This window comes from Molothrus aeneus, chromosome 6 (genome assembly GCF_037042795.1).
Source record: "Molothrus aeneus isolate 106 chromosome 6, BPBGC_Maene_1.0, whole genome shotgun sequence".
Taxonomy (NCBI): Eukaryota; Metazoa; Chordata; class Aves; order Passeriformes; family Icteridae; genus Molothrus; species Molothrus aeneus.
The window spans coordinates 46,672,395-46,685,891 of record NC_089651.1 but is presented as its reverse complement, the minus strand read 5'-3'; the positions used below and the strand labels follow the sequence as shown (position 1 = coordinate 46,685,891).

The 13,497-nt window shown below is 43.0% G+C and overlaps 1 protein-coding gene across 1 annotated transcript in view; it reads left to right on the top strand.

The window, feature by feature from the left end:
• Positions 1–881: 881 nt before the first annotated feature.
• Positions 882–13,497, top strand: part of CCDC88C (coiled-coil domain containing 88C) — a 96,568-nt gene continuing 83,952 nt past the window's right edge. Inside the window, exons 1-3 of the mRNA XM_066551852.1 lie at positions 882–983; positions 1,087–1,187; positions 8,458–8,566. Of these exons, the coding sequence (XP_066407949.1) occupies positions 924–983; positions 1,087–1,187; positions 8,458–8,566 (270 nt within the window). The 5' untranslated portion in view covers positions 882–923. The remainder of the gene's footprint in view (positions 984–1,086; positions 1,188–8,457; positions 8,567–13,497) is intronic.

The window sequence follows — 13,497 nt, the reverse complement described above, 5'->3', positions numbered from 1 at the left end:
CTCGCCCTGCTCCGAGCTTCCCTCTTACTTCTTTGAGTTGCACTAAGGGCTTTACACTGCACGTCTGGAAGCGCTCCTGTGATGATTCTCCTTGGTGGGGAATTTCGTGCTTTTTAAAGCGTAAACTTCGCACCCGCGCGCTCCCGCTCGGCGCTGGCGCCGTTCCCAGCGGAGGAAGGCGCGGAGCCGGGTGGCTCCCGGCAGGTACAGCCGCCCCCAGCGCGGCCCCGCGGGTGAGTTTGCTGGCGAAGCCGCGCATCACCCCGGTTACAGCCGGAATGAGGCGCAGCCGCGGCCACCCCCGGGGCCGCCCACGCCGGGCGGGCAGAGGCCGCGGCCGCTCTCGCTGCCGCGTGCGGACGATGCCTCGACCCCACACCGCGGCCCGCCCCCGAGGCCGCCCGGGACTGTCGCCCATTGGCCGGCGCCGTGCTCCTCCGCCCGTCCCATTGGCCGCGGCCGCTGCCCGTCACGCCGCCGCCGCCGCCCGGGTCTAATTGCCGGGGCACGGGCGCGCCCCGCCACAGGTACCGGGGCGGCCGGAGCGGAGCGGCTCCGGGGCCGCTCGGAGCTGTCCCGTCAGAGCTCCACGCCTTTGCTCCCGGCCCTCGGGCGTTCGCCGTGGCGGCTGGGTTGAGCTCTCTCCCGGCGTGGCTCGCTCTTGCCTGGGGAACCTCTTCTGTAGCCGCGGAGCGAGCTCGGCGGGGAAGACCGGCCTGTTGCCGTCGGGAGGAGGGATCGCGGCGAGCGGCCCCGCGTGTGCCCCCGGCGCGGGGCGGGGGAGCGATGGGCCGCGCATTGTTTGCCCTGTAGGCAGCGCCCGGCGGGCAGCGGGGCGGCGGGCCATGGGCTCCGCGCCTTTGTCTCCCGAGTGAGCCAGCCCCGCGCCCGCAGCCTCCCGCCGCCGCCCGAGCCCCGGCGACATGGACGTGACCGTCTCCGAGCTCCTGGAGCTCTTCCTGCAGAGCCCCTTGGTGACATGGGTGAGCAGAGCGGGGCGGCGGGGAGCGAGGGGGCAGCCCTGTCCTGCCGGGGGTGGCTGGGTCCGGCCGCCATCCCCCAACCCTGCTGTCCTTCCTCCGGCAGGTGAAAACCTTCGGGGACCTGGGGAGCGAGGACCAGGACAACCTCGGCGTCTACATGGACCTGGTGGATGGCGTGGTCCTGAACAAGATCATGTTGCAGATGTGAGTGGGGTCGGGGGGCAGCAGACGTGAGGGGGCAGCGCCCTGGCCCTCCCGCGGATGCCGGGCTCCGGCCCAGAGCTTTCCTCAGGCGCGGGGGCGGCCTGGGGCCGGAGCGCTTTTCGTTGTGCTTGCTCTTTGAAATTAACAGAAAACAGTGGGGGGGAAAAAGCCCCGAACTAATCCAGGTCCAGTGTTCTTTAACTTGTTTTCCTAATATTTTTTTGCGTGGTATGTGTGTGGTTTTCATATTCTTTTCCTTTTTTTCCTCCTAATTATCTTAGTCAGTGTTACAGTGGAAGGTGTGTGGCAGTAAAAAGAAGGAAATGAAAGTACAGTATCAAATAAAGCTTTACTGGGAGGGTTTCATCTGAACTTTGTCTGCTCTTGTGTAAACTTCGATACTGAATACATAATTTGGAAAAACCTTTTAGTGCTACCTCTTTCCGGCGGCACTGTAAGGCCATGTGTTGAGGGGAACTTAAAAACTGGTTAAAAGATGGAGTGTTGAAAATACCCTGACACCGAATTGAATTGTCGTTAGGACTTGTGCTGTTTTTAACCACATCCTTTCCTGTTGCTGATCTACTATGCTGTGTGCAGAGCCTGACTGTTTTTACTGTATTTTATTTTAAATATTCTGAAATACATCTGAGAGAGAGTTTGTAGGGACAAGTGTCTGGCTTTCAGGGGAGGAGAGTTTGGAAGTCACTCAGTTTTGGCAGTGTGCTCTCTTAAGTGACTGAAATCAATTGAAGCTCGGCCAGTGGTTTCTAGTGCTACTCCAAGCATTTAAATGAAGAATTCCTGTTAGAAGCCTTTAAAATCTTGAGAAATAACATTGAATCTGGCAATCAGTGCCTCGCCCACTCAGATTGTGAAATTTTGTTACCTTCTGGTACCTGGCTGCTCCAGGTGAGAAGGTAATAAAATTTTCTTTTGATTTGATGTTACCAGGAGTGAAAATTGTGAACTGAAGCTTAAACAGTGAAGCTGGTGAAAATCCACGATTCAGAACAGAATGCAGATCAGCCAGCACATGGAGATAACATAAAAAACTAGTGGTGTAAACTAGCAGGGATAGAAGCCTCTTGTAAAGAGAAGGCATAATTTCTAGAATCTTGAAAGGAATAATTACACTTCAAAAAGATTCTTTTCTGCAAATTAGAGCCTCAAGTATGAACGTTTAGGTCCATGCTTGTAGCTTTCCAAGACGTGAGAAGTTAAATTTTGTTAAAAGAAGTTAAATGGTCAGTAAAACACTGACCATTGTGTTTGGCACAGTGATGACCAACGTAACTGTCAAAGAACAGCAGCTGAGTTGGCTGCAGGTTTAACTAAACAGCACTGTTATCTAATACATTTATAAAATTATAGGTGCATTAGTAATCTTATTTCAAAACAAGAAAAATTCACCAAGTTGTAGTTAATAATGAATTTATGAAGTGATGTGGCTTTTGAATGACTGTGGCATTGTTAGGAGAGTTTTATTAGGTGGTGTGTGCAAACTTAAATATTTGTAATTGGCCATTGAACTATGTCTGAGGAGTTAAGAGTTGGTAAACTCTTGTTTGTTAAACTCGAGGGAGCCACTGAACAATGGTCTGGGGACAAGGGGACAATTCTAAGATCTCATGGAAATAAGGAAGAGAAGCATACAGGCTGAGTGCAGTGACACTAGTTGGCATTTTGTCCGATCTCCTGTGATTGTGAGAGGTGCCCTGGCATGTTCACGAGTTTTAAGCTGTCAGGTGAATAAGTTGGTGAGGATTTGGTTTTTCTTTCTTTGCATTTTTCCTCAACAAACATCTCTGGCAATGTTGTCTCAGAAAGTGAAGTGTTGGAGTCTTTTAGGCAGCTTTAGCAGTGCTTCTAATGGTGACTAAAGAGCTTGAAACCAAAAGCTTTGTACTGAGACCCCAAGATTGTTTAATATAGGAAGGATGGCAGTTTTATTTAGGTCAGTGTATCCTGACCTAGCAAGGCACTCAGGAGAGGTGCTGACTGACCTTTACTTTTCCTTGACTTTAACTTTTGAAATTGCAATGCAATTACTGCTTACATGTAAGTCAGGCAAGTCTTGCAAGGCATGTTTCTGCCCCACAAAGCTTTCAAAATAAAAAAAAAGTGTTTTTAAAAATTCTTACTCATCATTTTTTTTAAATCCTGGTTCCTGAAGATGGCTTTCAGTGCTTGGCTGGAGATATCTTCCTGCTAAAAGCCTTTTAATGAGAGCCTTTGATAAACCTGGAATTGGATTTGCCATGCCATGATAGTGTTGATTGCTTGAAAGCACAGATGCAGGCACGCACACACATGTAGAGAGTAGGGGGAGGCAGGGTGAAGGAGCTGGGCTCCTCATATGGGCAGCTGCCTCATCACTTGTGTGTTGTTTCACTTGGAATTTTTTTTGTCCTGCTTGCCTGATTATGGGAACAGAAATAAGAGTGGCATGTGATCTTGCATCTAAACACCAGGTGTGATGCAGTGCTTTGCTGCAAGTCAAGCTGTTTCTTTCAGTGAAGATTTTGAAAGCCAGATTCTTGGGAAATTCATTACTAAAAATACAACATTTCTGCCCTGCAGCAAAGCAGATTTTAATTCAGGAGACAAAGACAGGTGGATCTGTGAAGAAATCCAGATACACCTGTTGAGTGGAGATTGCTGAATGAAAGTAAGGCTTTAGCTGCTTGAGTCGTGGGGGTGCTGTAGGAGTTCAGTCAGCCCCTAATTTCTGCTGTAATACTTCAGGTTTTTCCAAAACGCTGTCTGGCAGCTTTGGGTGGAGAAGATCCCAGCTGCTTTGTGTTGCAGTGTCAATGTTTTTTCGGTGGTGGGTTCATCTCAGCAAGGCAGCTGTGTCACCAGAGATATGTGACAGCTATATACTGCTTTTCCAGCCTGCCAGGTCCCTGCTGGCTTTGTGACAGGAGGTGAAAATAGGGCTGTTCCTTGACTTCATCCTCTTCAGAAATGAACTGCCCCTGGGAATGCCAGCCCAGAATAAAATGGGGTCTGCTCAGGCTTGCCAAATGTAGCTATGGCACAAGGGCAGAGGGGGGGAACCTGGCCTGGGCTTTGGCAGCCTGTAGTCTGTAGGACACCAGCTGTTGGGCTTGGCTGGTGATCCCTTTGCTTACTAGTGATCTCTAAAACAAGCAAGACTGTTTCTAAGAAAACTGAGCATTGTTTTTTCCCAGTAGGGGCACCTAGGTGTTAAATGTGTAAATTTAGTAGCAAGAGTCAGCAGTGTTTGACTTCCCAAAACTTATTAGAATTTAAAACAAGATAAATGATTTTTCAAATAATTCTGTTGTAAATGAATGGTTTCCTTTGCCTGTGTCCTGCTCAAGTGTATATCCTAACCTGATTGTGCATGAAGGACAATGTTGATTTTTGCAGACTTGCACTACTGGCTGAATGCATGCAAAAATGTTAATCTTCAAAGTGGAAATGCTGTGTTTCAAGCTTGCGTTGCTGATGGATTTATGTGTACCAGGTCAATGATATTTTCTGCAGACATACTTTAAAGAACTTTTTACAGATGTCTGTGTGTCACTTCCTGGTATGGAATTAGCACGTGGTGGCACTGCAATGACTGCCTTCAGTGTTACAGTTGCAGCTGTGGCATAATATCTACGAGCATAAGCAAATATTTGCCTCACTTCCCAAATAAAACTTCCTGTAAGAAATTACATAGAGGTTTAAGCAGGCACATAAGTGTTTTCACTTTGGCTTGTTCTAATTATTCTAATTGAAAATAGACTGCTCTCCTGTCAAAACATTTAGCAAACAGGAATGTGTGTTAGGAATACTGCTTTGTGTTAAAATCCTGTTATAACAATGCACAATAATAGGTTTCTCCATTTCAATTGCTGTCATGGTTTGTGGTACCATTGATCTGTTGTCTTTAGACCACGTGACAGGAGCAGCCACATTGTGAGTGCCTGCTCCTCGTGGTTTGTAGCAAATGGCACAAATACCAGAAGATGTGTTAGAGATGTGCATCTGCTTAATTTAAAAATCTAGAATACTATGTAGAGGTGCATTCTTCCATTTTCTTGGCAATTTGGGAACCTGCCAGCCTTGGTAGCATCGTCTCATTTGACAGAGGAAGGAGTTAGACTAGCCCTGCTGTGGGTGCATTTTTGGTTAGGCCTTGCCTGCAGAGTGAAGTGCCACAGGATGCTGGGCCACTCAGTTCCTTCTGGCATCTCATAACCCTTGGGCCTGGCTTGAGGGCTTTCCCCTTGCTCCTCAAAATGGCTCGTCAGAAATTGTAGGAATGGGATTGTCATTTTGGATTTTAAAATTTAATTTTTTTTTAATGGTTAGTTTTATGACTTCAGGGATTGCATTATTGTGCACTTGTGTTGGTGGCCCCACACCTGCTGAACTTGTTACTTGATCTGTGTCTCCTGACCCTTTCTTTCCTCTCTGTTCCTAGAAGAATTGAGCATGTACAAACCAGACAACTTCTTTAAAATGTTCGGGTATATAGTGAGGTTTGAGATTTTTTCTGTTTATTTGGCTTGGGTAGGTTTTTACTGGTTTGTGGAGTACTTCCCTAAGTCACACCTCAGCCATGCTGTCTCAGTCTTATTTAGGTTACTTTTTTGATCTTGAGAAGTAGGTGGTTTTAAAAAAAAGAAAGAAGAAATGTAGTTTTCATTATATTTGTGTGTAAGGGAAAGACCAGACATCAAAGGACTGAAAAGGCATCTGAGGTGGTGTTTGGGGATTTTTTCAGATAAATCCAAACATGAATTTGTTTGGGTTACCTCATTAGTATTGCCAAAAAAAAAAAAAAACCAAAAAAAAAAACCAAAAAACCAACAACAAAAACAAACAAAAAAAACACCCCTCGCTTTAATTTTCAGTGTGATCCTTAGAGTTTCTTTCTAGAAAATTCTTGATGAACAAATTTCACCATACAGGCAAGGGCTATAATGTTCAAAGTGTAGTACCAACAGCCCTGTCTTCTTTAGGGTAGGATTGTCTTTAAGCACAGAAAGAAGAAACGGGATCTGGCTTGTTGAGGAGGCATTGTTCCATTTTCCTGTGAAGACAATAAGCTGTGGCAGTTTGAAGTGTAGGCTGCACTGGATTTCCACATCTTGTCAGAGGGTCCTCTCTGAAGTAAGCTGGGGTGCTTTGTGAAACTGGTTACTCAAAGTGTTCAGAAAACACGTTTTTGAGCTACATTCTATTTTCAGAAAAGCTTTTAACTTTCTTGTGATGGAGGAGTGCCAGAGCTGTGCTGTGCTGCAGCTTGGCTGGAGGTTAAGAGGACCCTGAGGTCAGTGGCATTAAGGGCTCTTGGAGCAATCAATTACCCTTAACGAAGATGATAGGATAAAAGCTCTGGAATTGCTCCTGAGGGCCTGATCCTGCTGGTGCTTATGTTCTTGTAACACAGTCTCCACTGTGGAAGAATGAGCAGGTCTTGCCTAGGAAGCAGCTGTTCTGTGTCTTATGTGCCTTTGAAAACATCATCCAAGTCCTGCAGTTCCACTGCTGCAGCTGTTGAAGAAATAGCCTCTGCTTTCCTGTGGCTGGTGTCCTGCGTTTTGTGCATTTTTGACCCATTTTTTGCAGGTCTGGGAAGGATTGTAGAGTAGTGACTGCTAACCAGTCAAAGATGTCAATTCCTGGCTACAAAGCTGGGAACACTGCCAGACAGTGCCCAGTGGCGTGGCAGTGTACTCAATTCCATGAGCTTTCACATGGAAATGAAAACTGTAGCTTGACCCTTCTGTTTGGCCAGCTTCTCTTTACTGAGTGCTTCTTCCCTTTTAGCTTCCCACTTTGTTGTCATGGCCTTGCCTAAAAAAGCTGTGTCCAGCCTCCTTTGGGGTACAGCATCTGCTCAGAGTGCACTGAAGGCAGGCTGCTGTCTGAGCTCAGGCCCAGGTGGCATTTATTCTTCTCCCTCAACCAGGACCCATCCTGTCAAACTGTTACCAGTATGGCTTCTGCACTCCTCTGTCTGAGCAGCAGTAACATGGAATACTTACTACAGATTTTACTTTAAAAGCTTGTTGCAATTGCCTCTTTTTGTTCTTTCATAATTTATTATAGTATAAATGTGTATACAAAGTCTTTTGTTGCTGGAAAGGCTGTGTAGTGTCTTGCTAGTTTATGCCAATATTGGATGTCTGCTTAAATGCACATACATAAATACCATGTCAGATGTTTCCTGCTGTCAAGGCAGTTTTCTCTCATCTCTGGAATATCTATGTATTTTTTTCATACTTATTCACATAGCACTGCTTTCACTCGAGGTGCTCTGGACTGGTCGTGCATTTTAAAAAAAGTAAACATATTTATGTAAACTCTTTGATATACTTATGTAAACGTTGGCAGATATATTTTAAAAATAAATATTGGATCAGTTCCTCTTTTATTTCCTTGTCAACGCCTGAGTTCAATAGTTGGCCCTGGAAGAGCTGTTAATGGCTTAATTAACAGCCAGAGCAGAGCTCTGGGAGGCAGGTGTTTGGATTGTGTAGGAGTCTGCTGATAAGAGTCATCATTAGTGGACAAACATAAATCTTTGATCTGTGCTATTGGCAGATAAAGATTTTTGGGTTCCTTTTTTTTCCAGAATCGTAGAGTGAGTGTATGGAGATGATCCAAAGATGCACGTTTGTATGAAATAGTTCGCAGCTTTTTTCCTGTCTTACTTTTTATTTTAGAAATAAAATTCCTTCAGGTACAATTTTGATTTGTTTTTAAAATCAAACAAAAAACATAGCATGTATATTAGAGATCTAGTAAGATGGTATGGGGGGTAATAAATGCAGTATTTTTTTTCCCTTCAGTTTAGGATACATCTGGTCTTTGAAGTTTTTACAGTGATCACCAATCAAGTATTAATACCCTTTTCTTGTCATAGAACACCAAAGCCAAGGAAGGCATGATAGTATTTCCTAGACTTGCCTTTATTTGGATAAGGAAAACCCCATCTTATCTGAGACAGCTTTGATCTAGCTTGCACAAACTAGATATGCTCTTTTTTCAGGGCAATATGGGTAAGAAGGGAAGCTGACCTGAAATCCTGTGTGGGTTGCAGTGTAGGGTACTTTGTGACTCACAGGAAATATTTCCAGCTTACACATAGGTGCAGAGATAATGAGCTTATTCTATCATGAATTAATGCTTATGTACCCTGTATAACTCAGTGTATTTAATTAATAAACTTAAATGTGCTATTGAGGTGTTAAGTCTTAACACCAGCTTAATAATATTTTATTTTCTTCCTTTTTAATAGAGATCCTCGACCAACCAACCAACGTGTCAACAAGCATGTAAATAATGATACCTATCTTCGGGTTCAAAACCTCACCATCTTGATCAGAAACATTAAGACTTACTATCAGGTGAGATTTCTGCTCTCTGCTCATTAATCTGTGGTGACTGCTGTACTGTTTTAGCTTGTGCAGGGGCTGGGGGCTCAAAGAAGCTTGATACAGGAAATGGAGAGGAAATTGTGTTTGTGTAAAGTACTTTCAGCCCTGCTTATTCTTCTGAAAATGACAATACGGTTATCTTCATCTATTCCTTATGGCCAGAGGCTGCTTCCTTGCCTTCATCTTTTTTTTTGAAGAAGTTGTTGTCCTCAAAGACTGTCAGCATTTGGAGATGTATGTACTAAAAGGGCTGTTTTGTGGTAGGGTTGTGTATGTGAAGGGGTTTGCTGAAATGGAAGTAGTGTTTCTAGGCATAAGACTTCTTTAAAACAGGAAACCATTTCTTAAAAGGCTGCTAGAAAATAGAATATTGATGAAGAAATGTTTTTAACACTAGACTATAAATCTTGATAGGAAAAATAAAGTTTTTGCTTAGCTTGAAGGTAGACTTCTTACACTGTACTTCGGTGTTCAAGCAGCTGTTTGTTCAGAACTCCTCTAAGAGAGCCAAGTGCAGGAATGACTGCAGAGTCTCACACTGCACTTGTTGGATGTCATTCTTGAGCTGTCAGTGTTCCTCTACTGTAACAGTGCTCCCCTAAAACCAGGCTGGTGACAGCTGAGCACTTTTGCAGAGTTACAAGCATGTTGGCTGCTGCTGGAGAGCCATAGCATGAACTCAGTTTCTCTAAATAGAATTTCTGTATGCTCACTGTTGCGTGTATTTGGACTTCTTAGTGAGGAGGTAACTGTTCTACTGTTTCCTTCTACATGTCTTTTGCCAGATTTGAATGCTGTACGGTATATAAACCAGGCTGAAACCACTTAGGATTGTAAAAATGCTTCTGTGTGTCTCAATCATATAATGAACAAGCCAGCTAAAAACTGTAGGAGTTTATGCCAGTGTGTTTACCCAGGACACTTCATCTTTTCTCTATATATAGAAGGGACTGTGTATTGGTTTTGTCGTCAAAATACAGAAGATATGTAGAGTAGTGCCTTTCCATGCCGTTCTCTTCCAAAGTTGCCCACTGCTCTTTCATGTGATTGCCACAACTCTGCTCCTGGATTTGCCTAGGGAAGTCTGAAAGAGAGGCTCATGTGAAAAATGACAGAGTCAGATGTGCTGTGTGACTCATCTGTGCAAGTTCCAGCAGCCTGCTGGGAAAACAAAGTAACTCAGGTTTGAGATGGTGTAGGGGAGGATATAATCTATTTCTGAAGATAACTGATCTGTGTCTCTTGCTGAGATCTGGAGATGCTGATGCAATGTGATGTCATTCCTGAGACTTGTGATTTCTAAGGGGAAATTCCATTTGATCATGACTAGAGGCTGAAATTTGGGGTTTAGTGGGTGCTTTTTTGGTTTGTCTTCTTGTTGCTGTTTGTTTCTGTAATTCGGTAAATAGTTTAAATGTATATGGAGTCTACAAGAGAGACTAGTCCTAACCTTCTTTCTCCTTGCCCCCACAAGATTTGCTGTCTGATAGTCTGGTCCTTCAGGTGTTGAAGCTTTCATGCACTAGCTTTTTTTTCTTTTTTCTCTTTTTTTTTTTTTTTCTTCTTTCTTGAAGCTGATACTCTGACCTCTTTTAAAAGTACCTGGAGCAAGATCAGAGTCAGGAGAAAAGTGATTCAAAGTCATGTGTTATGTTGCTTGTTGACCTAGCTGTTGAGCTAATCCAATAAAGCTAGTAACAAGTAAAATAGGTTAGACACAGAATTTTCAATGGAAACAGTAGCTGAGGCTTGCACTAGCAGCTGTGACAGTGATGTTCCTATTGTAGTCCAGAAATTAAATACTGTGAATCTTGCTGCCTGAGGACTGTATATACAGTATGTAAACAAAGCAGTTGTGAGAGAGAGCTCATCAGTCTTTGTATTTGGTCCTGAAAATGTAATTACAACAAAGTTTACAATAAAATAACTTTTTTGTGGCAATAAGATTATATAAGAAACTTATTTTTCCTTGACACAATCATATCTTCAGGGCAAGTCCAAGGTCTTGATGCTAATCTGAGATTCCCTTTGATGTGGTGTGTGCAGCCTGCAACTCTCCATCAGTCTGGGGGTAACTGAGGCCATCTATGCTGTAATTGACCTCTGTGTGAGATTGATGTGGAGTATAATGTTGCATCTCTACTCATGTCTCTGTCAGATGTTTGGAGGTTTTCTTGTCATTTAGTACATGATTTAAGTAGGTTTTACTAGGGTTTTTTATTACATGCAACCACATAGGTGCTTTGGGATATTAAATATTCTTAAAAATTAAATGTTATGCTACTTCTCTCCTGAATAGTAGAGATTTTTTAAATAGGCTGAAGTTATGGGCATTGTTTAATGAAGCAGTATAAAAACATTAGCCTAAGTTAAAGTGAGGGTAGTGTCTTACTGGCTGGAAACATGTTTGCAGACTGTGAGGGAGAAGTTCCTGACAAACAACAGGAACAAAATTTTCTGCTTGCTCAAGAGAAACAAAAACTCCTAAAAACATGATATTGGACTTGACATTTTACATTCCTCTTCACTTAATGGACCAAAGTCAAGTTTATGGCATAATTGCTGAATTTGGAAGATCAGATCATCTAGAATGAAGTGGTATTTTCCTCCTCCTTTTTTGAAGGACATTGGTATGAAAGAATACTTGCCCTTCTCTGTACTGGGCAGGAGCAACCAAGAGTGTGACATAAATTCAATGGTACTGTAAACAGTATCTGAGGAAGGTGACATAAGTGCCTACTAAAATTAATGCTGATATTCAGAAGGTAGTTGACATTTCAGATCATGTAATTGTCTAGTCTGTTGATGTCTAATATCAGATTTCTCTGTACAGCTGTATTGCTGATCTCTTCATTAAAGCAAAATTCTCATTAATACAGATAATGCTACTTCAGAAAACAAGGACAGGTCTGTTCCAGAAGCATAATTCCAAATATTGCAATGTTTTTTCAGCACTTTCCTGATCTCATAAGCTGAGAGTTTCTGCTGGAGATACGTATAAGCAAGCCAGGTTATTGGTGGAATTTGGGTTTGAGTTAAGCTTTAAAGATCAGCCCCTGTATGTGCTTCACCAGACACAACTTGTGAGGGGTTAGTGCAATGAAGAGACCTTTTTTTCTGTTTGAATAACCTCTCTATTTTAGAAATTTGCTAACTGAATTTGTTCATTTGCAATTTTCTGAAAAGGTGCCGTCTTGCAGCTTTCAACTGCATGAGAAGTTTCAGTTGCTGGTGGCTACTAAGAAAGTGTCAGGACTCTTAAAATGGAGGGCAACACTGGTTGTTGCTGGCTTTGGTGATTTTTAAATTTATTTGTTGTCTATGTAATACATGTTATCAGTGGTACCATGCAACATCTTTGCATTTCCAACTTCCTCAACATTTGTACCTTTGCAGGTTTTATTGACTTGAGAGGGCACCTCTTTTGAAACAGAGCATGTGACTCATTTTGCTGTGGGATTTTATGAGCTTTCAAGAGAATGTCATTAATTGCATTTAATAACAGTTATACTGCTGGTTCACTAGAGAAATGGCTGATCATAAAACTTCTGGAATTGGTGCCATATCTTGGAAAAGGCTGAACACAGCAGAAAGTTTGCTCATAGTGCAAAGTTTATGTGACTTTTTGCTCTGAATTCTAATGCTTGTCTGTCTTTAGACTGAAAGCAGATGGAAGAATGCTAGAAAATCTGAAGAGTATTAGCCTCTCCCTTTGCTGTGTTGTAGGGAATATTTAAATAGGTAGGTGCTGCTACTTGAAGATTCCATGTAAGAGAAGCACCTGATTTCTGCAATGCTTGGATAATATGCTCATACCTGTGGAGTTTTGGAAGAAGCCTAAGGCAGGCTGGCAGGCGAAGCTTGAACTGGCTTTATTGAACTTCTTCTGCTCATGTGTCAATCTTTGGTTTAGTGTTTTTTCTAAGGAACAAAAAATCACTTTGATACCAGTAAATAAAACAGTTTTATGAAAGGGTCTGTTTTGAAAACAACTAGCTTCCTAATCTTCAAAAATGCAGTAATCGCTCCAACAGTATATAATGCTCTCTCAAGCAAAAATTACTTGCATTTACATGAAAAACTTGAAGCTGACAAAGAAAAGAATGTGATCATCCCTTGGCTGTGCCTGGATGGGTATTATGGTCACATCTGGAGTATGTGGATGATAAATGCTGTTGGAAGAAATGCTAGTATGGTCATGGCTGTATTTTTGTTGCCTCTATTCCCTGCAGTTGTGGCTACTAAATACCTGACAGATTACCTCGTGTTTCTAAAAGGTTGGAAATATCTCTTAATTAAATAAGTTGTACTGAGGCACAATTCTGACAAGAGTTGTGACTGTGTGGCATGTGCAACTTCAGTAAGAAACTCATAAAAACCCTAAGTGTTCTCATTAAAGTGAGGAGGATGGGTAAAGGGAAGCAATTCACTGCATTTTAGAGACTGTTACCACAAATCCTCCTGTCCCCACCTAAATCACTTAGCTGGGCCCAGAGATCATGGAGGGCAAGGATACCTTACTTTTAAGGCATATTTCTTCAGACACGTGTCCTCCTTTTGCTTCACTGCTCCATACTTGTGTAAAACAGGTGGCAAGCAGCAGAGTTTTTATCAGGTGTGTTAAAGGATGTTAGCTGCCCATGAGTTGCTGAGGCTGTTTCTAACCTTTGGAATAGATAGGAATTTGTTTTCAGGCTGAGGCAAATGCAGTTTTTCCCTGTGGATCAGTGAAGGTCTTGCAATACCAATAGCTTCCAGATCAGTAAACAACTCCCACTTCTGTAGTTGAAGCACTGAGTCAGGTTTAGAGCTCTTAACTGAACTGCAAAGAGAAATTCCAACTTGGAGCTCCAGATTTGGGCACAGCTTAGGGACTGGTGACTGTACTCAAGCTATAAATA